Source organism: Larus michahellis, chromosome Z (assembly GCF_964199755.1).
Source record: "Larus michahellis chromosome Z, bLarMic1.1, whole genome shotgun sequence".
NCBI classification, from domain to species: Eukaryota; Metazoa; Chordata; class Aves; order Charadriiformes; family Laridae; genus Larus; species Larus michahellis.
Window position 1 is genome coordinate 12,713,792 of NC_133930.1, and position 21,180 is coordinate 12,734,971.

The following is a 21,180-nucleotide window of genomic DNA, read 5'->3' on the forward strand; positions in this document are numbered from 1 at the left end:
AAGCATGGATTTGATGGATGGACCACTCGATGCATAAGGAACTGGCTAGATGGCCGCACTCAAAGGGTTGCAGCCAATGGCTCAATGTCCACATGGAAACTGCTGACAAGTGGCATTCCTCAGGGGTCAGTACTGGGGCCAGTGCTGTTTAACATCTTTGTCAGTGACATGGACAGTGAGATCAAGTGCACCCTCCGCAAGTTCGACGACGACACCAAGCTGTGTGGCACAGTCGACACACTGAAGGAAAGGGAAGGGATGCCATCCAGAGAGACCCTGACAGGCTTGAGATGTGGGGCTGTGCGAACCTCATGAAGTTCAACCAGGCCAAGTGCAAGGTCCTGCACCTGGGTCATGGCAATCCCAGGCAGGTCGAAGGAGGTGATTCTGCCCCTCTGCTCCGCTCTGGTGAGACCCCACCTGGAGTACTGTGTCCAGCTCTGGAGCCCTCAGCACAGGGAAGACATGGACCTGTTGGAACGGGTCCAGCGGAGGGCAACAAAGATGATCAGAGGGCTGGAGCACCTCTCCTATGAAAACAGGCTGAGAGAGTTGAGGTTGTTCAGCCTGGAGAAGAGAAGGCTCTGGGGAGACCTTAGAGCAGCCTTCCAGTACCTGAAGGGGGTCTACAGGATGGATGTGGAGGGACCCTTTATCAGGGAGTATAATGACTGGACATGGGGTAACGGCCTCAAACTGAAAGAGGGTAGATTTAGATTGGATATTAGGAAGAAATTCTTTACTGTGAGGGTGGTGAGGCACTGTAATAGGCCCAGAGAAGCTGTGGATGCCCCATCCCTGGAAGCGTTTGAGGTGAGGCTGGATGAGGCTTTGAGCAGCTTGGTCTAGTGGGAGGTATCCCTGCCCATTGCAGGGCAGTTGGAACTAGATAATCTTTAAGTTCCTTTCCAACCCAAACCATTCTGTGATTCTGTGACTTGTCTGAAAAAAAAAATGGTGTTTGTTTCCAAGGTCTGTGAAACCTTCTAGGATTTGACTATTAAACAACAATAGTACATAAAGCCTTGGGTACATCCTAAAGGGTTCATCGATAGATACTACTTAGCTAAACTGGTAGAATTATACACCTCTAAGCTTCCACCAAAGCCAATGCAACTTAACTTTCATCAGCACATTTTGCAGATATATTTTAAACCAATCACTCCTTCCCCACCCAGCCCCGCAATTACAACAACAGAAAATGTCAAGTGCACATAACTTGAAATTTTACCAGTTAGAGGTAGAGGACTGAGAAAATGTCATCCTAACCAGTAAGTATGACAAAAGCATAGGTACCAGAGCTACAAATTTTCTATTCCATTTTAAGGTGGTATTCTCCACCCCTAGAGATATTCAAACCTTAACTGACCAAGGTTGTGAGTAGCTTAATAGCTTAACCTCATATTGAAGTTAACCCTGCTTGAACAGGGATTGTATAAGATGACTTCCTGAGGTCCCAAATCAAAGTATGTCATGAACCAAAATGGGAACCAGATCCTAGAAAAACCCTAAACAACGTTATAATGCTCAGCATCAAAGGTAGCACTGATTTTTGCAAATGTTCATGAGATATATATCCAAAGTTCACTATTAACCAGGGCAAGCTTACTTTTCAGAAACTCTGTAGCCTTCATTGGTAGTCACTGCTTTGTATTTCACATTCCCTTTGGTCCGCTCCAACTCATCACGCCAGGCCTCAAGAGTATCAAACATCACAGTTTGGTTTCTTCCCTCTGTCAGACATCAGTAATGTTAACTTCGCAGTGTATCACGAATTCTAACATGAAAGCATTCCTAAATCAAGTAGTTGGTTTTCATTAAGGTAAGCAAGCAAAACCTCTTGTATATAGGAAGCCTCATGTCAAAGATAAAATACCTTTGTGCAACACTGCTTCTGTCTGATCTTTAAAAATACATCTGTCAAATACTGCTTTAACTAATAACTTCAGGAATAATTTCTCTTACCAAAACTAATAATTTCTTACGGAACTTCTACACAGGTGAGGCTGTCCTCACATCCAGCCTAAAATCCAGGATGCTGTGCAGCAAATACCATTGTGTGCTAGTACAGCTGACTGGCATCTAATAATACAGACCTAAATGCAAAATTAACAATCATACCAAAAGCCTTCCTACAGTTCGGATATTGCATTTCATTTAAAGTTAGTTCTTTCATCATGGACAGGAATTTTGCACTGAACAGAACATTTCAGACACTTCTTAAGAGCAGAGAATTCGTTACAATAATTCAGTCTTTATCATTTCAACTGGCAACTTTTCCGGTATTCCTGTTAAGCTACTTCAGCAATTGTATCAAGTATCCTGCAACATCAGCTAACACTGAAATACCAAACAGAGCTAGAGTTAGCACAGAAGATACAATGGCAAATCGAACACTCCACTGTAAGAAGATAAGGTAGATAAAATATTTACAGTTGGAAACAGAACATTATTGATGAGCTCTAAGGGATGACTTAAGGTTTTAAGAGTATCAGACCGTAAGAGGTATAAACCCCAATTTCTAAAGTCTGCTTGGTTTGTCCTGTAACAACTTCATAAAGAATGAGATCTAGGCATTTATTATTGAAGATAGTTATTAAAATATGAAAGAATTCTGGCACAACACTTCAAAGTTGCTATAAAGACTAGGCTTCTCCCACATTTGCTTAGCCTCTACCTGGAAAAGCTTACAATCTTTCTGATGTTTGCAGTTCAAACTGAACACACCTTACAGATGAAGTCTGCAGAAAGTACCTGAGTGAGCAATGTGCTCACATATTCTTGGGCTGCATTAGGAAAACCATTGCCTACAGGTTGAATGAGAGTTGCTGTTCTCGGCTCAGCACTGGTGAGGCCATGCCTGGACGGCTGTGTCCAGTGCTGGGCTCCCCAGTACAAGACAGGCACAGGCCTGCTGGACCAAGTCCAGCGAAGGCCCATTAAAGGGCTTAAAGCACCTCATATGAGGAGAGACTGAGAGCTGCTGTGATCATTCAGCCCCAAGAAGAGAGGCTCAGCAGAGGTTCAGAGGGGCAAGAAATCTTTCCAGTGTGTATAAACACCTGAGTGGGGGCTGAAGCAGGGGAGGGGAGTAAAGGAGATGGATCTAGACTCAGAGGTATCCAGTGACACGACAAAAGGCGGCATGTACAAGCTGAACTACAGCAAATCCCATTTAAACATAATAATAAAAACTTTTTCACTATGAGGATGGTCAAATAATGAAACAGGATGTCCAGAGAGGTTGCAGAATCTCAATCCTTGGAAATATTTAAAACTCAACTGGATATGACCCAAGTAAACTTGTGGTACTTAACGATACTCTGAACAGGGGCAGATGGACCGGAACACGACTAGATGATCTCCAGAGGTTTCTTCTGACCTCAGTGATTCTGTAGTGCCTTGACATATTTTGATAAGCGTACAATTAATACCTTGGGTACATCAAAACTTTCCTCTGTGAAAAGAATAGGCATTCCCGGTGCACCAAGAATCAGGTTCCTAATTCAAAACAGCACTATTACTTCAGTTGAAGTCTAAACTGTAAAATGCTAAAAAGTGCACTGACAACTTTTTATCTTTAATTTTGCAGCTTACTATATTATTCAGCCAAGCTTGATCAAGCGGGAAGATTATGTAATAAGTTAGCTATAAGAGGAAGTCAGATGTCTACTGGAATCTTGCTATGCAAACCTATGCTTTTTTTTTTTGTAGTTGCCTAGGAGATGCAGATCACTTGCAAATAAGAGCAAAAAGGGAAATACTTTGTCAGATGCTACTGAAAATGTAATAATTTAAGAATTAAGAGGAGGAAGTTTGGTTCACTGCAACAGAACAGAAAAAACGCATTGATAAAATAAGCAAAATATTTTCTAGATGAGAGCACTCTAGCAGAAGCACATGAAAAGCATTTGCACATATTGATCACAATAAGTTTTCAACCCAGTGATGCTACTCCTGCTTGGAAAATTTCCATGCAGCTATAATGAAGGACACAGAAACCAAGAGCAGACAATTTAGAGATTTTTAGCAACAAGTCTAACAACATATAACAAGAGAATAATGAATCTTCTGAGGCTATCTGCCAGCAGGGCAGAGACATAAGCTGAGCACAAACTCAGCTACTAAGTGTCCGAGACTGCTTAAGGAACTAACTGTATGCAAAAAAAATACAAACCAAAAAATAGAAAAACATTTACCTGTATTGTTTGGGGCTGCTGATGCATAAGAGAACAGAAACAAGCGTTTAAGCAGCTTAGGAGTCTGGCTATGATGAATTATACCACTGACGATCTAGGAAAGGACCAAAAATTAACACCAAAACACAAACTAAGACTGTCAGTGTAAAAAGAGATGATTTTTCACACACACGCCAGGTTTTAAACAAAACTGTTCAATGGATTCCATCCCCAACAGCTGAAAACCGTCTTTTAGAAAGCTTTCTCCGTTGTCTCCAAGACACTATATCTACTTGGCTTAATGAGAAGCATTATACATGTTCAACTTCAAGAATGACTCTTATTATTTAAATAAAGGTAGTAGACTCCTAGCTTGGAGTTCAGATTAACCTGTGAAAATGTCATGGCTTCAGTTGGGATAGAGTTAACTTTGTTACACTAGCAGCTGGTATAGTGCTATGTTTTGGATTTGGGATAAGAAATACTTTCAATAGTGCAGTGTGGTTTTGGTTTTTGATAGGTAATCAACGCCTTTTCTGCTCCTTGCACCACCCCACCAGCAAGCAGATTTCGGGGCACAAGAAGTTGTGAGGAGACACAGCTGGGACAGCTGACCCCAGCTGACCAAAGGGTAGAAATGCTCAGTGTATAAAGCTGGGGGAAGAAGGAAGGGGGAGATGTTCAGACTTATGGCATTTGTCTCTCCAAGTAACTGCTATGCATGATGGAGCCCTGCTTTCCTGAAAATGGCTGAACACCTGCCTGCCAATGGGAATTCCTTGTTTTACTTTGCTTGTGTGCACACTTTTTGCTCTACCTATTAAACTGTCTTTATCTCAACCTACAAGTTTTTCCTCACTTTTACTCTTCTGATTCTCTCCCCTCAATAGCAACTGGGGGGAGTGAGGGAGCAGCTGTGTGGTTCTAGCTACCAGCTGGGGTTAAACCACAACACAAAAGAACTCAAGTTATGAGAAAGTTAGCAGGGGCCCAACTTAAATGCCTGTATGCAAATGCACATAGCATGGAGAATAAACAAGAGGAGGTAGATATGTGAGCACACCTGCAGGGGTATCTTACTGGCATCACGGAGACGTGGTGGGGTGTCTCTGATGACTGGAATGTTGGAATGGAAGGATATAGGATGCTTAGGAACAAGCAGGGGAGACAAGGAAGGTGTGTCACCCTCTATGTAAATGACCAGCTGGAGTGCATGGAGCTCTGCCTGGGGATGGATGAGGAGCCGACCAAGAGCTTGTGGGTCAGGATTAAAGGGAGGGCAGGGACAAACAAGAAAGAGGAAGTCAAAAACACCAGGAAGACTGCATGGACGAACAAGGAGCTCTTGGACAAACTCAAACAGAAAAAGGAGGCCTACAGAGGGTGGAAGCAAGGACAAGTAGCCTGGGAGGAATACATACAAAGTGAGTAGCCAGGGATCAGGTTAGGGAAGCTAAAGCCCAGGTAGAGTTAAATCTGGCCAGGAACATCAAGGTCAACAAGAAAAGCTTCTATAGGTACATCAGTGATAAAAGGAAGACTAGGGAAAATGTGGTCCCTCTCCAGAAGGAAACAGGAGACCTGGTCACCTGGGATATGGACAAGGCTGAAGTGATCAATGACTTTTTTGCTTCTGTTCACTGGCAAGTGCTCTAGCCACACCACCCAAGTCACAGAAGGTGAAGGCAGGGACTAGGAGAATGAAGACCCACCCACTGTAAGAGAAGATGAGGTTCAAGATCATCTAAGGGACCTAAAGGTACACAAGTCTATGGGACCTGATGAGATACATCCATGGGTCCTGGGGGAACTGGCAGATGAAGGTGCTAAGCCACTATCCATGATATTTGAGAAGTCATGGCAGTCCGGTGAAATTCCCACTGACTGGGGAAGGGGAAGCATAACCCCCATTTTTAAAAAGGGGAAAAAAGGAAGATCTGGGGAACTACAGGCTGGTCAGTCTCACCTCTGTGCCTGGCAAGATCATGGAGCAGATCCTTCTGGAAACTATGCACATGGAAAATAAGGAGGTGATTGATGACAGCCAAGATGGCTTCACTGAAGACAAATTGTGCCTGACAAATTTGGTGGTCTTCTACAACAGGGTTACACTGTTGGTGGACAAGGGAAGAGCAACTGACATCATCTACCTGGACCTGTGCAAAGCATTTGACACTGTACTGCACAACATCCTTGTCTCTAAATTGGAGAGACGATTTGACGGATGGACCACTTGGTGGATAAGGAATTGGTTGGATGGCCACACTCAAAGAGTTGCGGTCAATGTCTCAGTGTCCACATAGAAACTGGTGATGAGTGGCGTTCCTCAGGGGCCAGTACTGGGACCAGTGCCGTTTAACATATTTGTTGGCGACAGTGGTATCGAGTGCATCCTCAGCAAGTTTGCCGACGACACCAAGCTGTCTGCTGCAGTCAACACACTGAAGGAAAGGGAAGGGATGCCATCCAGAGGGACCCTGACAGGCTTGAGATGTGGGCCTGTGCGAACCTCACAAAGTTCTCAAGGCCAAGTGCAAGGTCCTGCACCTGGGTCACGGCAATCCCAAGCTGGGCAGAGAATGGCTTGAGAGCAGCCCTGAGAAGGACTTGGGGGTGTTGGTGGACAAGCAGCTCAACATGAGCCAGCAATGTGCACCTGCAGCCCAGAAAGCCAATCGTATCCTGGACTGCATCAAAAGCAGCGTGGCCAGCAGGTCGAAGGAGGTGATTCTGCCCCTCTGCTCCGCTCTGGTGAGACCCCACCTGGAGTACTGTGTCCAGCTCTGGAGCCCTCAGCACAGGAAAGACATAGACCTGTTGGAACGGGTCCAGTGGAGGGCCACAAAGATGATCAGAGGGCTGGAGCACCTCTCCTATGAAAACAGGCTGAGAGAGTTGGGGTTGTTCAGCCTGAAGAAGAGAAGGCTCTGGGGAGACCTTAGAGCAGTCTTCCTGTACTTAAAGGGGGCCTACAGGAAAGATGAGGAGGGACTCTTTATCAGAGAGTGTAGTGATAGAACAAGGGGCAATGGTTCTAAACTGATAAAGGGGAGATTTAGATTAGACATTAGGAACAAATTTTTCACGATGAGGGTGGTGAGACACTGGCACAAGTTGCCCAGAGACACTGTGGATGTCCTATCCCTGGAGATGTTCAAGACCAGATTAGATGTGGGCTTGAGCAATCTGGTCTAGTGGGATGTATCCCTGCTTATGGCAGGGGTAGTTGGAACTACATGATCTTTAAGGCCCCTTCCAACTCTTACCATTCTATGATTCTATGAAAATAACTGCTTTCGTATGAAAAAGACTGACATCTAAAATGTAATAAAATCACATATTACAAATAGAACAGCTTTAAAAGTTTGCCTGAGCTGAAGCTAATTTCATAATAGTACTCTCCAGCTCCAGTTTTCTTTGAAGAGACAGTGCATCTGATCTTTTTAACTGTTATACATAACAAGGTTTAATGATTAAGGTTAGCTAGAAATCAAAGTCTTTTACCTTCTCTCTCAATCAAAAAACACTTCAAGTTTAAGGGACCTCTCAAGGTAAATGTCATCCTTCATTCATCCCCACAGCTAAATATCCAACACTAAGCTTAAAGACAAACAAATTAAGTTACTATACTTACTCTTTTCACTTCCTCTTCTTTTGTGTATCTCAGGCAGAAATGAAATACTCTAAGATCTTTACAGTAGATAATTAGCTTCTCTGGGTATTTTCTCAGTTGTCCAGTTAGAAGTTTCTTTTTCTCATCATAAACTGAAAATTCAAAAGTCTAAGTAAATATCAAAAAGAACTTTGCCATCAGCTGGTAAAGCTATCCCTGCTTGACTTTTCAAAACTCTCAAGAAACTAATTCAAGCCCAAGTTTTAGCAAGTGGAAACAAGCATCCTACAACACCAACTGGCAAGCTCTTGTGCTAATACACTGAAATTTTTCTTAAACCCACTCAAACTACTTCCTGCAAGGTAAAAACCAAGACTGCAGCCAGGCAGCTACTCAGCTATTATTTCTGTTCACATTCTGACTGCCTAGTAAGTTCAAAGTTCTGAGATGCATAAAGAATTTAATTTAGTAGTTCTGTCCCAGTGCCCAAGGGAAATTCCCCAAACAACTGAGATATTTAAGTTCCTAAAAAAAAATATTTTTAAACTACCATAAAATCCCCAAGAGAGGCCTTTGTTCAATTCTGTTTGAGGACGTATCATTTCACAACTTCAAGTGCTGCCAGCTAGGCCATCATATATGAAACTAAATAGTTTCTCAAAATCAACTTCCACTAGTGTCTCCCTAGTCCACTCCTTCACAAATCCAAACCACCGGTCATGAATACTCTGAATACTCTAACACTAGTCCAAAGTCAGGCTTCTCAAAGCCTTCCCCACTATGTACAAATTACCAGCCCCATTCTCATTTACCTTTTTATAGGCATACCCGTAAGCCCTGCTGCAAAATGCTCATCAATTTACTTGTAAATTAAAACCTCGTTTTCCATCTCCTTCAATATTTTGAAGACATCACAAATCTCATAAAACAAAGTTCCCTTAGACAAACAAAAGGTACAGTTTGGGAATTTGGTACCTGTACTGCTCTGTAGTACTGTTGCTCAAATGAAGTGAATACCTGCATATTTATAGAAAAAGTTGATACACTGAAGTTCCTGGTGCACCAATCTTAATCACAGACTTTACACTCTGCTTTGCTTTGAATTGTGGCATTTTAAAGGAGTTGTTTTGTCTGTCCCAGCCAGTAATTAATCAAAATGTAGCTTTGACAAGCTTGAGAGATAAGACAGGATTCAAACAGATCTCTTATCTGTCATTTCATCACTAAATATAACTGCAGCTGTTTTTTCCAGACTACCCAATCCTGGTTTCCATCTCTGTCAGTTTTCTAGAAAGGAGGTACAAATGTGTACAAACAAAGAGCACCAGCACTATAAGACACTCAGAAGTGCGAGGCACGTTAAATGAAGAGGAGAAAGCTGAGCTGACTTACCGCCATAGATTTGATCTACACATTGCAGGGTTATGTCATTTTCTCCTATGATCTTATTCTTAAATTGTGGCTCCTAGAACATGAAAAAAATTCTTAGAAATCTCACACTGCGAAGCAGTAGCACCTTCTCACAACTAAAAGATGTATTCCGTACATATTTTAATATAAGCATTAATTCTTATTCTTATTAAACTGTGTAAGGCAGAACGCTGAAAAACAGTTAGGTTTTTAACAGGCACAGGTTACACAGGCATAATTTATAAACTGCAGATCCAGTTTTATTTAAGTCTCAGCCATGCTTGAAATGTAGATAGAGTTGTTACTTTTCAAATAGCTTCAAAGCATGCATTCCTACTGAGTCACTTTTCAAACCAGAATCACTGCAGTAAACAGGAAATACAGTAACTTGATGTAATTCAAGCCCTTTTATTACAGGTTTCCTTGCTATGGGAACCTGGCAGGAAATAGAAAGTCTCTTAAAAGAACAAGTATCCCAAGAACATTCCAACACAACAGCCAGATTTATCACTGGGTAAAATGAAGACATACTCAGCCCAATTCTCTTATCTACTGTTTTGTGAAACTTGAAGTGATTTAGGGCTCCCTTCCAAGAGTTCAGAGTTAAAAATGACATTTGAGTGATGCCTCGATTAAACACTGTTATGTTAAATATTATTACCAGAAGGCTGATGTACATTACATCAGCAAATTACATTTTACGTGAAGACAGCTGTGAACAGAGTTAACCTCACTCAAGTTATTTCCAGGTCTGCACTACTCTGAATCAGGTGGCTAATACTGAACTTCTGTTAAGAGAAATCAGGTTGACTTGGCATACTATCAACCCAAGATTTCAGGTTAGTGATAGAACAGAAATTAGCATGGTCGCTACCAAGTTTAGCCTAAATCTCATGTGATCTGTGGAAAGGGCTCTGCAGCTTTGTCCAAATTAATTCCAGAAGGTCCAGAAATCCATATTTGGCTGCAGAAGCCTTAATTTAACATTTAAACTCCATGACATTTTACCCCAAGAAACTTCTGACTACAATCAAAATGTGTCAAATCATATTCTCATTCTTCTTCACTGTCAAGATCACCTTGCACTCAAGAACGATATAACAGGCCCTCCACTTTTATTACCTAAGTGGACCAGACCGCTTTAGATGCTTAGCACGTCAAAAAAGATGTGGCATTATTATTTCCCTTTGACAGCTCAATTTGAGCATCTAAAAGGAAACAAGATTCAACTAATTTCTAAGATCTGTGGGCTTTTTAGCTTTTTTGATGTTGTCAACTCAATAATACCAGGTTTTTAAATCTTTGCAGTCAACACCTGACTTTGAACGGAATAATTCAGAGCTTTACTGAGCCAAACAAACAATTACCTAGAGCATTTCCACTGAACATCAGCTTACTCTGTCTTGTGTAGCCCTGCAATGGTTCTGCAGATGTAGCCCAAAGTCACACAGCTGTTATACAACTTTATAAGTATGTTTGACATTTACACTCTTGCAATTGCTACTAGATAAGTAGTCAGAAATCAGATGTAAACAAAGTGTTGATTTTTTTTCAAAACAATTAATTCTTTTAACTTAAGCCTCACAAAATTACCAACTCACAAGATATAGAGTTATAAACTATGCCTAATACAAGCGTCCACATATAGGCTAGCACCATTTTTACTCAGTCATTAGAGCTTGAAGAAGGATCTGCATAGACCAAGCAAATGCAGACTGACTAGAATTAGTGAGCAGCCATTAAAACTTTTTATAAATCTACATTTTTTCTGTATCCTTATGCAAGGGAAACGTAAGATTTAGTTAGAAACAGTATATGTCTTAAGAGCCCGTTTGATCATAATTAGAAGACTTGTCTTCCTACATTATCATCTGAAGCAGAATCATCATCAAGGAAAGCAATCTTGAAGTTTGTGCATACAAGTTTCCCATAGGTGCCACGATTTGATCCATCTTCTTGTACATACTTGTATACCATGTTTGCCTCGCAAAGCAGCAGTTCACCTGTATAAAAGAAACACTGACTTGCAACATAACTGACATTTGTAATTGAATTATTTCAACTGTTATCTGAAACTCAGCATTAACTTCCTGACAGATTCTCATAGTTGTATGCCTGAAGATATTTCATCGCTGTTATACAAAAAGATTAAAAGGCAGCTCCTGGGATCAGTACACTAAGAGCCTTTCAGGTTATTAACACTATCCAAGATGGACTGAACACTGTTCAACTGCACACATTTAGGAGTTCTGTAACCAGAGGTACAGAACTGTATCATGGCCTACTCTAGGTGGTAGGAGAACAATGCCTGGAGTTGCAAAGAGCAATCATAGGAGGATGTATTAAAAAAAAAAAACAACACCACCAAAGCCCACCGTAAAGTAGTTAATACAGTCAATAAACAAGTTGAAAACTAATCCAATTTTCCTAACTGCTAAACTCTAACAATGCTGAAACATTTGAGTCGGTTATTACAAGTTCATCTTAGTTAATTTTTCATAGCTTTGACTGGAGTTGTTGCTTATTTCACAAGTCCTAAGGCTATTTTAAAGTTCTTAAACAGAAGTTTGTATAAATGATGGTCAATGAAGTTCAAATCTTAAAATAAGCAGGAACTGAACTTTAAGAAAGTAAAAACAGGTTTTCATAGGTATAATCAGCCAGACTTCTGGTCTTTCCTATAAGGTGCAGAAAATCCAACAGAACAATACTCATTTATTCTAAGCTTTTACTTGTATTTTATCTTAGTAATTTCATCTTTCCTGATCTTGGAAAACATTTTTTTAACAATAAAGAGTTGTAAATTAAAAAAAAATAAATCTTAACAGGGAATGAGGCATCAAAGGCCTAAGTAACTCATAGCAGAAGCAAAGCAGCTAGGAAGTAAGTTTCCACTAGTTCTTGATCTTCAGTTCCCAAACAAGCAAACGCCTAACTTCATCTTTTAAGACAGAGGGCATACTGAAGTACAGACAGTTCTCCACGGACAGCTTACCGGAAGATACTGTACTCTATAAAAATTTCAATGTTTCTACTGTTTTCAACAACCCATGCAGAACTGGTATTTAAAACATTTCAACCTGCATGGGTTGTTACACCAAAACCTCTATTTTACTACTTGGGACACTGATGTCATATAAGTGTTTCTGCACAGATATGGGAATATTTAAATATTGTTTACATGATTTTTCTTTTTTATTATTTAATTCTAATAATACAATCTACAACAGTTACCTGGTAATAAGTGAGGATTTACTTCCTTTTCTGTGGGTTCCTTTATGTGTATTTCCTAAAGAGAGAAAGAATAATTATCACTTTGCAAAGGTCATGCCTTCAACACATGCTGTAAAAAAAAAAAAGAACCCTCCCTCTTAAATTTCTTACATTCTAGCAAATAGGCAAAATAAAATTAAGGAAAAAACTTCCTAACTTAAGGATAACAAGTTTGCATTATGATCCTTCTGCTAAAGGTAAGTAGTCTACTAACTACATAATTAAGCCAATGGTTTGACACCCAGTGTCAGTTACATGCAATTGTGAACACAAAAGGAAATGCATTATTTGTATATTTAACAGACAGAAATAAAGCATTACCAATATTTTTTAAGTTCTCTCAGCACATGCAAATGGATAAGCATAAGCTTAGTATTACAACACCATCTCCCAGAGTTCATTCATAAACTTTTCCACATATGACTTAATATTTGTTTCTAATGTACCCTTCACAATTTTTCAAGCCTCATCCTTCATTATGTGTTTCTGATTTTCTTACATGTCTTACTGCAATCAAAGTACAGAAGTTACTCAAACAGTACTACCTTATAGGGAAAGGGATTTCAGAATCTCAGAGCCAAGAGGTAAAACCAGTCACAGGATATCCTTTAGTTTGGACCCAGATTGCACAAAACAAACCTATTAAACTCTCAGTATCACTTATTCTAGCCTTGAGGCACTGATAGTTGGGCTAAAATCTTCAGCTGAAATACTATTAAACTAGAGGACATGCTACACCCTTCCTGCTCAGCCAGTTCAGAACTTCCTCCTCCAAATCATTTCACATGCACTGGGGTCTTTCTGGAAAACTATTAGTTAACTGGGAACCTCCCTGGGGCCACAGCAGCAAGCAAGCTAATTTTAGTTTGTCACCAGCATCCAAAGTCAGATATTGCAAATCACGGCAAGCAATCAAAAGGAGACATAAGCAATAACAGTTTTTCTGGATTAAATACAGAGAAACAAAAGCCCCTGAGAGCATAAAAATAACCCCCCTTTGCCATTCATATAAACACTTGCACTCAACACTCAGAAGATCTAAAACAAAACTCGAAGGCTCCATAGCAAAACTAAAACCACCAGGAAACCTTGTCATGAGAACAGCAGAGACATTCAAGACAGGTTGAAAAGAGGTAAAGGTTACAAAATGAAGTGGTGGTGGTGCAAAGAAAGAAATCTGTAACTACAGCTGGCACCTAAGAAAACAAAATACAATGTGCTGTATCCGACTTCTAAGTCTGGATGTTGTAAAAATAAATTTTAATCAAAGTTCACACTTGTCAGCTAAATACATTACTACATAAACATGGCTCAAACTGAACACTACTGCTGCATTCAGAGAAGAAATACATACACGTTTTCCCAATGCTGTCTGTTCACCACTGGCAGCACTAAGCTAAACTTTGGGTCTACTAGTGCCTTTATAGCTATGCCTTCTACTATCACCATTTGTGTGCAACTAAACGCAACACTGCTCACAAATTACAGGCCAACAATCAGTGCTACAGAATAGCAAAGTAGTATACTCACTAGGTGTTTCCCCAGTAACTTTTACTTTGGGAGATATTATAAGGCATGTAATAACTACTGTTTATGTATACGCACTTCTTGAGCATTCATACTTATTGCCATGAGTACCTGTTTATACTAGTGTTGGCAGATAAGACCAAAAATAAAAAATATTTGAACCCAGAGAAGTTCTTTGAGCTTACATCCGTTTGTTAAAATGCAATTAATCTTTTATACCACATAGGCACAGAGGCAAATAATTTTAAACAAGTGCTTTGGGTTTTGGTTACAAGTTAAATTGGTTATCTTCTGAAAGGAATTAGAATTTTAATTAAACAGCACCACAGCAGAATAGAGACCTCGGTCAAACACAGAGATCAGCTTGCAAAATCCAGTTTCACTCTTCATTGACAAAAACCCACAGACATTGAAGTACTTGCTATAGGCAGAATTCCTATAACATATAACAGCTTCCAAGAGCTGAGTACCCAGAAGAGTTCTGTTTGAAAGTCAACATTTATATTCCCATAATAAAATCATAAATATTTTAAAGACATACACACTAGGGATAGCCAGAATGCAAGCCACAAACATTGCTGAAGAATCCAAGCTGCTGCACTCATTTATCAAAGAAGGATATTAAAATACATTAAATTCTACTAATGTCACATTTTACATTTGCTCTTTAAAGAGAGAAGGCAAAGGTCTTCATGAAGAAAAGTTGTTAACGCACCATGAGTCAGCGCAATTTGTGTAGGAACCCATAAACTTAGCTAATACCTCCACTCTGTTTCAACTTTATTTTTCTAATGGATTTCAGTTTGGGGGCACCACAGATCCTAGTCCTAACTTAAGAGCCTGCTGACACTAAAACACACGCTTCTCAAACACCCCCTTTAATCAGTCATACAGTTTGTACTCACCCACCCACTCCTTTTATGCCCGTGTTTGCCTGACTGCATGGTGAGGTAATTTGGTTCATAAGATCAGCCGGAAAGTCTGTTCTTGTGCTACATTTGGTTTTGTTGTTACTGCCTATTGTTAGCAGAATTGGCTCATCAACAGGTCAGATGAGCACAGAAACAAAAGAAAGGGAAGCAGCAGAAGCAAGTCTCTCCCTTTCCACCAGCTACTAAATCCACTCAGACCTCAGGAAACTTCACATTCTGACTATTTGTTGAAGTTAAGCACTTTCCACGTATGACCACTGAAAGCCATGCACAGCTCTAGACAGATACTTCTTCCATCTGTAGCTTCCCAGTTCTGAATGCCACAAGCAGCATCTTGGCACTTCTTACTCAAGATACAACACAGGAAACCCTACTACCAGCAACAGTTCAAAGCAGATACCCATAGGACACCATGCAAGTGAGGAATGATGGAAACAAAGGTTTTAGAAACTTCTTACTCAGAGATGTTTCCCAGCTGTGTGCTTACCTTGTGCTACATAACTTTTTCCAGGTTATCAGGGTAAACTGGTACAGCAACACCCCAAAATCATCAATTATAAAAGTAGAGAGTAACAAACCATACCAAAACTGCAGGCTGACATGTCACCCTATACTAAATCAAAATGCATCATCCTTCTCATTAGTTCAAAACTTCAGCTGATAGCACTACGAAACCATGAAATGCCAGGGAATGGACACACCATGCCCTTGCAGAATCTCTGCTTTAACAGGGGGGAGACAACACAATAGAAAAACTGTTTTATTTAAGGAAAGGCTCACCTCTTCTTTTCTTCTTGTTTTTTACCCAATTACAGGGAACAACTGCACAGTTGGCAATACACAGGGACTACATTCAGCTCTCCCACCAAAAAAAAAAACCCATGTAAAGGGGATAAAATATATTCCTCAAGCCTGTCTGGAGGGACATGTCTTTCCCAAATGAAAGAGCCACCACGTGTGAGGGAACATCGAGTTAAGGCAGTAAGATCAAGTAGCAATTATGCTATATTAACAAGGTCCTAACTTCCTGCTTTTTCTCCTAGAGCCATTATTGAGAGCAATTCCTCACCTCCCACTCCACAGGGAAGCAAATGACTGTGGACTAAAAATAAGTAAAAAGTGAAAAACATTCCCTGCATGCTAGCATCCAGATTACTCTTGTCAGAGAAATTGTTTTGTTTTTTTAAAACCAGTATTGCAAAATACGTATATAGGCCTATTGATACTGGATATTGCTCATCAGTCTCAGCAGAGACCATGCGTGCAGCCGGCTGCTGCAAATTATGTGCTATGAGCGCTGAATCCACCTTACACCACGGTAATATTTCCATTTATCCATATCTGGATATTTGTGCTAGAGGTTCATTCCAACAATGGAAAACAAGATTTTTTAGTACACACGCTAGAAAAAACATTGTTTATTAGATTCGCGTAATGAAGGAACCAGTTATCACTTCTAGGGTTTCAAGAGCACTGGCTGAAACATACATTCTTTCAAGGCTGACAGCAAACAGTAGTGCTGTGAGAACACAGGATATTCTACTGTTATTATATCGTTTTCCACAAGAAATCTCTCTACAGGAAAGCTCTACATCATGGCAAGGTTTGCTGGGAACCTCCGTTTTTTCTTACTTATACTTCACTAAAAGACTAACAAAGGACTGAGACAGCTTTATCAGTTCAAAAAGTCAAACTGTACACTGAAATACTTGCAAGTTAGTTGTGGTGCTCCAGCAAGTGAATACAGTATTCCTGAGAAAAATAAATCCAACTTATAGCTAAGAGTTCCACTGGAATTGCACGCAAAAGAGAAAATACCTGTGCACTGCTTAGCATAGATATATTTTGTATGCAGAAACAAACCACAATACATATTTGGTATTTTCTGAAAGACTATTTCTTGGTCAAACAAGCCCAATCCCATGTTGTATACCATACAATCCAGAAGAGATACTTACTACACTTTAATAACAGTGCTAAAAATAATCTCTAAGTGCTTGTTTTCCTTCCTTTCATGGCTCCATTATCCAATAGCCCATTAGATCATAGCGCATGTTTTCCATGTCCTTTTCATCTTTTATCCTTTCCTCTTTCCTTACATTGTCCTGTCCATCTCCTCTGACTTCAACACCCGGCTTCCCCCACGTCAGCCCAGAGCCCAGCTGTTCACTTTGGTAACTCCTATCCCTTATGCCACCCTTCAATTCCATCGCCCCAATTTAGAAGGAGCGCCATACTATTTTAAAAGTGACCACTACAGAACACACAATATTGTACCAAGATTTACAAGCAACAAGTATCTATAATGGTTATGGGCTAAAGCAATGCATAGTTTGAGAGACAAAGCACAAGAGATATGAAAGTTACCCCCACAGCTCAGCAGCCTGAGGTGTACTCCAGATTTCAGAGAAAAGCAGGAAGAAGTAGAACAAGCTCTTTTAAAGTTCAAGGGCTAACAGAAGAACTAATATCCTATAAGCATTAACATGAAGGATTTAACTTTTAAGAATAATGCGCAGAAAGTAACATCAAGCTTCAAATCAAGCTTAATATTTACTTTTTTATTCAAATTAAGATTTTTAAGGAAAATACAATCCAGCTTGTTTGCCTTGTAAATACTTTCAGTTTTGAAATATTAGAATTAGAAATAATGAAATAATTCACTGGTTCTTTTTCCTATGTCTCCATAGACAAATTATTCCTAGTCTATGATCAGACATGTCAAAACATTGACTTTATACACGAGCATTCACCCCACTTCCTGCAGAGAAGCCAAGTCTGTCCTGAGGGGAAGCGTGTCACTAATATCAACATCCTACGGTCTCGCTCTCAACAGACCATTGATTGATCTGTGGTTCCATACAGCAGAGCATAACTAGGTTATATTTAGTCATATGTCAAAAACACCACTTTTCCAGACATTCTGGGGTTTCACAGCGGAAATAACTTCTGTTCCTTTAATAAACAGCATTTTCTGTTCACTCCTTACTTCTATCTTGCCATATATCAACATGAATAGAGTTCCTGTTTCTTTTCACATTCAAATAAACAAACCTCAAAAGCAGTTTAAAGCTAGCTTAATTTTATTTTTCTGAACATTACACAGTGTGTCCTTCAAGTATTTGAGGATGGACTAAATAACCTGAGGCTGGAACAAAACACAGCTCTGCATTTTCTTACTGTAACGCTCCCCTAATCTAGAAGCAGCAGCTTTAGGTCTCAAACAACTTTCCAGGTGAACAAGGACAAGCCCATTGACTCTGGAGGTTGCAAGCAAGGAGGACCACAGCATAACACTACTATATTGCTCTGTATTGCACAGCAGTTGACAGAAAAAATCTTGTTGCAAGTCATAAGTACAGAGGTTCAAGACAAGTCCACCATTAACTCAAATGCCATCTAGATGTAAACTCAAGCTCATGAAGTCCCTGAACTGCTGTTTCCCACCTTTTGACAGGGTATACCACAGGAAGCATGATACTAAACACAACTGTCGCCTATGCTCTTCCTCAAGCACCTGCTACACAAAAAGACAGGATATTAGTCTGCCCTAGTATGGCAGTTACACTACATTGATGAAAGGAAAGCTCACAGTTGACAAAACTATTTTGCACATAATAGGGACTGAAGTATCTCCACTGTTCCATCAGTCTAGCCCCAATTACAAATTTCAACTACATGAAAGTTAACAGGTAGTGGAAATTTGTGTTCAGAAAGTTATTTTTCTCACACACATATGGAATACAGTTCCTTAAGACATGCTCACTTCTGCTTATTTTAGGATATCTAATCAACATGTTTTTTCCAGATCCCCAATTAGCATCACAGGTTTCATCACACATCTAGAGTTTTACTTTTAATCCTCATAAAAACCACTAAAGTCTTCAGCTTCCTATGTAACCACCTTTTTTTTTTTGCAAAAAAAAAAAAAGCAATATCCAACAGAGCAGAGTTAAACTTGCTTTACTTGCTACTGGAATTTGACCTGTTTCACTGAGCTTTTGAAGCTGTGAAAGAGACACCAATTCTATGGCAGAAGTCAGGCCTATATTTCAAAGCTTCTGCTGCAAGAGCCCGTGAAATTCTTAAATTTACGTGCATCAAGAAGATAGTTAAAAGCTGCATGAATAAGTAAAGTGAATGTCTGCAAGCACAGTTGCATCAGGATATTTCATTAAGAGCTTCATCTTCCAGTATTAAATACCTTCATTATTCTTCCTGCAGCCATCAGGATCATACTTGAAGAGCTACATTACTGTAGTTATAATCAAGTTAAAGTGCTCTTTATTGTTTGGTATCTTACTCCACTGCCTATAGTTGACTTGCACCTTTTCCCACTGGCCACTTTTCCCAGCAAGCTTTAATCATCCCGCATGCTTATTTACACAGTGAAGTGTCTTTCAGTATGTCCAACAAGTGAATTTCTTACCTTCACAAAATTCAGTTCCTGTGTATTTGTACAACATACTTTCCTAAGGAGAAAGACTGACTTCACACAGAGATATATTTACTGACTCCAGAAATATTTGCACCTATCATTTACATCCATTTTCACTGGGAAATACAAGGCAGATAGAAAGCTTTTAAAGTAGACTGATGAAATTACAAGCCACCAGGGCAGAACAATGTGTAAAACCAAAGTTGCTACCACAAAACAAGGACATAAGTTTTCAACAGCACAGCTGACTTAGGCCATAATAACTCTGTGTTGTTATTTCAGATTTAGTGAAAAATAAAACCAGCAGATTCTCAAAGGTCCTATCAGTGACTAACTCTGTACTAATAAACAAGACAACCAAAAATCTCTTCCTTGAGAAGCTCTCAAGAGAATTAAACAATTAAGAAGAACCAGTTTGACACAGATTACAGAGAAGTACGGAGGGGAAAAAAAAAAAACAACCCCACAAATGGCTAGTTTTTATGAAGACTGTTTTTCCTAGAAAACAGATGTTTACCAGGAATAAGAATGAAGGAATACTGAATAATACTGATCTAATTCCATCTGCTAACAACATGACCTCCGTAAACTGAGTCTAAAGCCACTTCAGTCAGCCTGCCAACGTAAGTTTCAATAAATAAGTGAAAGGACAACAGGAAGAACAATGTGAAAGACATGCACAGCCAAGAGTTCAACATCGAGCTGTTAAGGAAAAAGAGAGCCAGGGCTTTGCAGCGACAGAACGGAAAACAAGCAGCTTGCAGGGGCAGAGGACACATCGGCAGTGATGTTAAGGGACAGGCGAGTCCCACCTCACAAGCCGAACCACCAGAATGACCTGGTCCCTGCTCATAAAAGCAATTAAAGGTAACGACTCCAAAAAAAATTAAAAAAAAAAAAAAAAGATTAAAACTGACCAGCCAACTACCAATTTTTTTTTAAGCTCTCTACAGAAGCAACAAGCAAGAAGCTTCCCCCTCCTTCTCGGGGAAGCACCTTGGAGGCACCAGACCCCCGAAGGGCCACACCGAGCCCGCCCTGCCCCCGTCCCACCGCCAACCTCCTCACAGCGCCCGCGGAGACACCCCAGAGAGGGCCGAGGGGGCCCCGCCCCGCCGCCCGCCCGGCCGCGCCCTGACGAGACCCCCGGCCCCGGGGAGGGCTCCGCGCCGCCTGACAGCCCCTCCGCCTGCCTCCCCACGGCGCCCTTACGGGCTGCCGCCCGCCGGCCCCGCACCTCCGGGCTGATATAAGACACGAAGGAGGGCTTGGCCGCCTTGGCCCCGCTGCCCAACATGGCTCCGGCCGCCTCCCGTCTGCCCCTGGAGCCGGCAGCAGCACCGGCACCACTTCCCGGGACTCCCCCTCAGCGCGGCGGCGGCGGCAGCGCGGGCGGTTGTATCCGGCGCACGTACGTGACCCCGCCCCCAGCCCGGTGCCCGCCCGCCGGTCCTCGGGCACCGCCTCCCCGCCGCGCCCGTCCTCACTGGGCACGGCCGCTGTCAGTCACGAGCGCGCCCTCCTCTTATTGGCAGCGGGGGTGCCCCCACCAAGCCGGGCGCGGCCCGGGCGCAGGGGGGCGCTGTTCCCTATACCCCCGACGGGCCTGGGTCAGCAGCCACCGGGCCGGTAGCGGTGAACCACAGCATTGGGCGCTACTGAAGTGCTTCTGTCGGGGCCTGGGCACCTGGGTCAGCAGCCACAGGGCCAGGAATGGTGCCCCACTGCATCAGGCACCATTGAGGTGCCTCTGTCAGCACCTGGGGCCCAGGTCAGCAGCCACAGGGCTGGGAGTGGTGCTCCACAGCA

At 41.3% G+C, this 21,180-nt stretch overlaps 1 protein-coding gene across 2 annotated transcripts in view; it reads right to left on the minus strand.

Moving 5' to 3' along the window:
* MTMR12 (myotubularin related protein 12) overlaps positions 1-20,788 on the minus strand; it is a 38,152-nt gene extending 17,364 nt beyond the window's left edge. Inside the window, exons 1-7 of one of the 2 annotated variants that reach the window (XM_074570228.1) lie at positions 20,609-20,788; positions 12,436-12,490; positions 11,065-11,204; positions 9,184-9,256; positions 7,813-7,943; positions 4,200-4,293; positions 1,610-1,733 (exon numbers count right to left, since the gene is read on the minus strand). In XM_074570228.1, the coding sequence (XP_074426329.1) occupies positions 1,610-1,733; positions 4,200-4,293; positions 7,813-7,943; positions 9,184-9,256; positions 11,065-11,204; positions 12,436-12,490; positions 20,609-20,668 (677 nt within the window). In that variant the 5' untranslated portion in view covers positions 20,669-20,788. The remainder of the gene's footprint in view (positions 1-1,609; positions 1,734-4,199; positions 4,294-7,812; positions 7,944-9,183; positions 9,257-11,064; positions 11,205-12,435; positions 12,491-20,608) is intronic. The other variant, XM_074570230.1, reaches the window with a different exon arrangement.
* Positions 20,789-21,180: the final 392 nt, after the last annotated feature.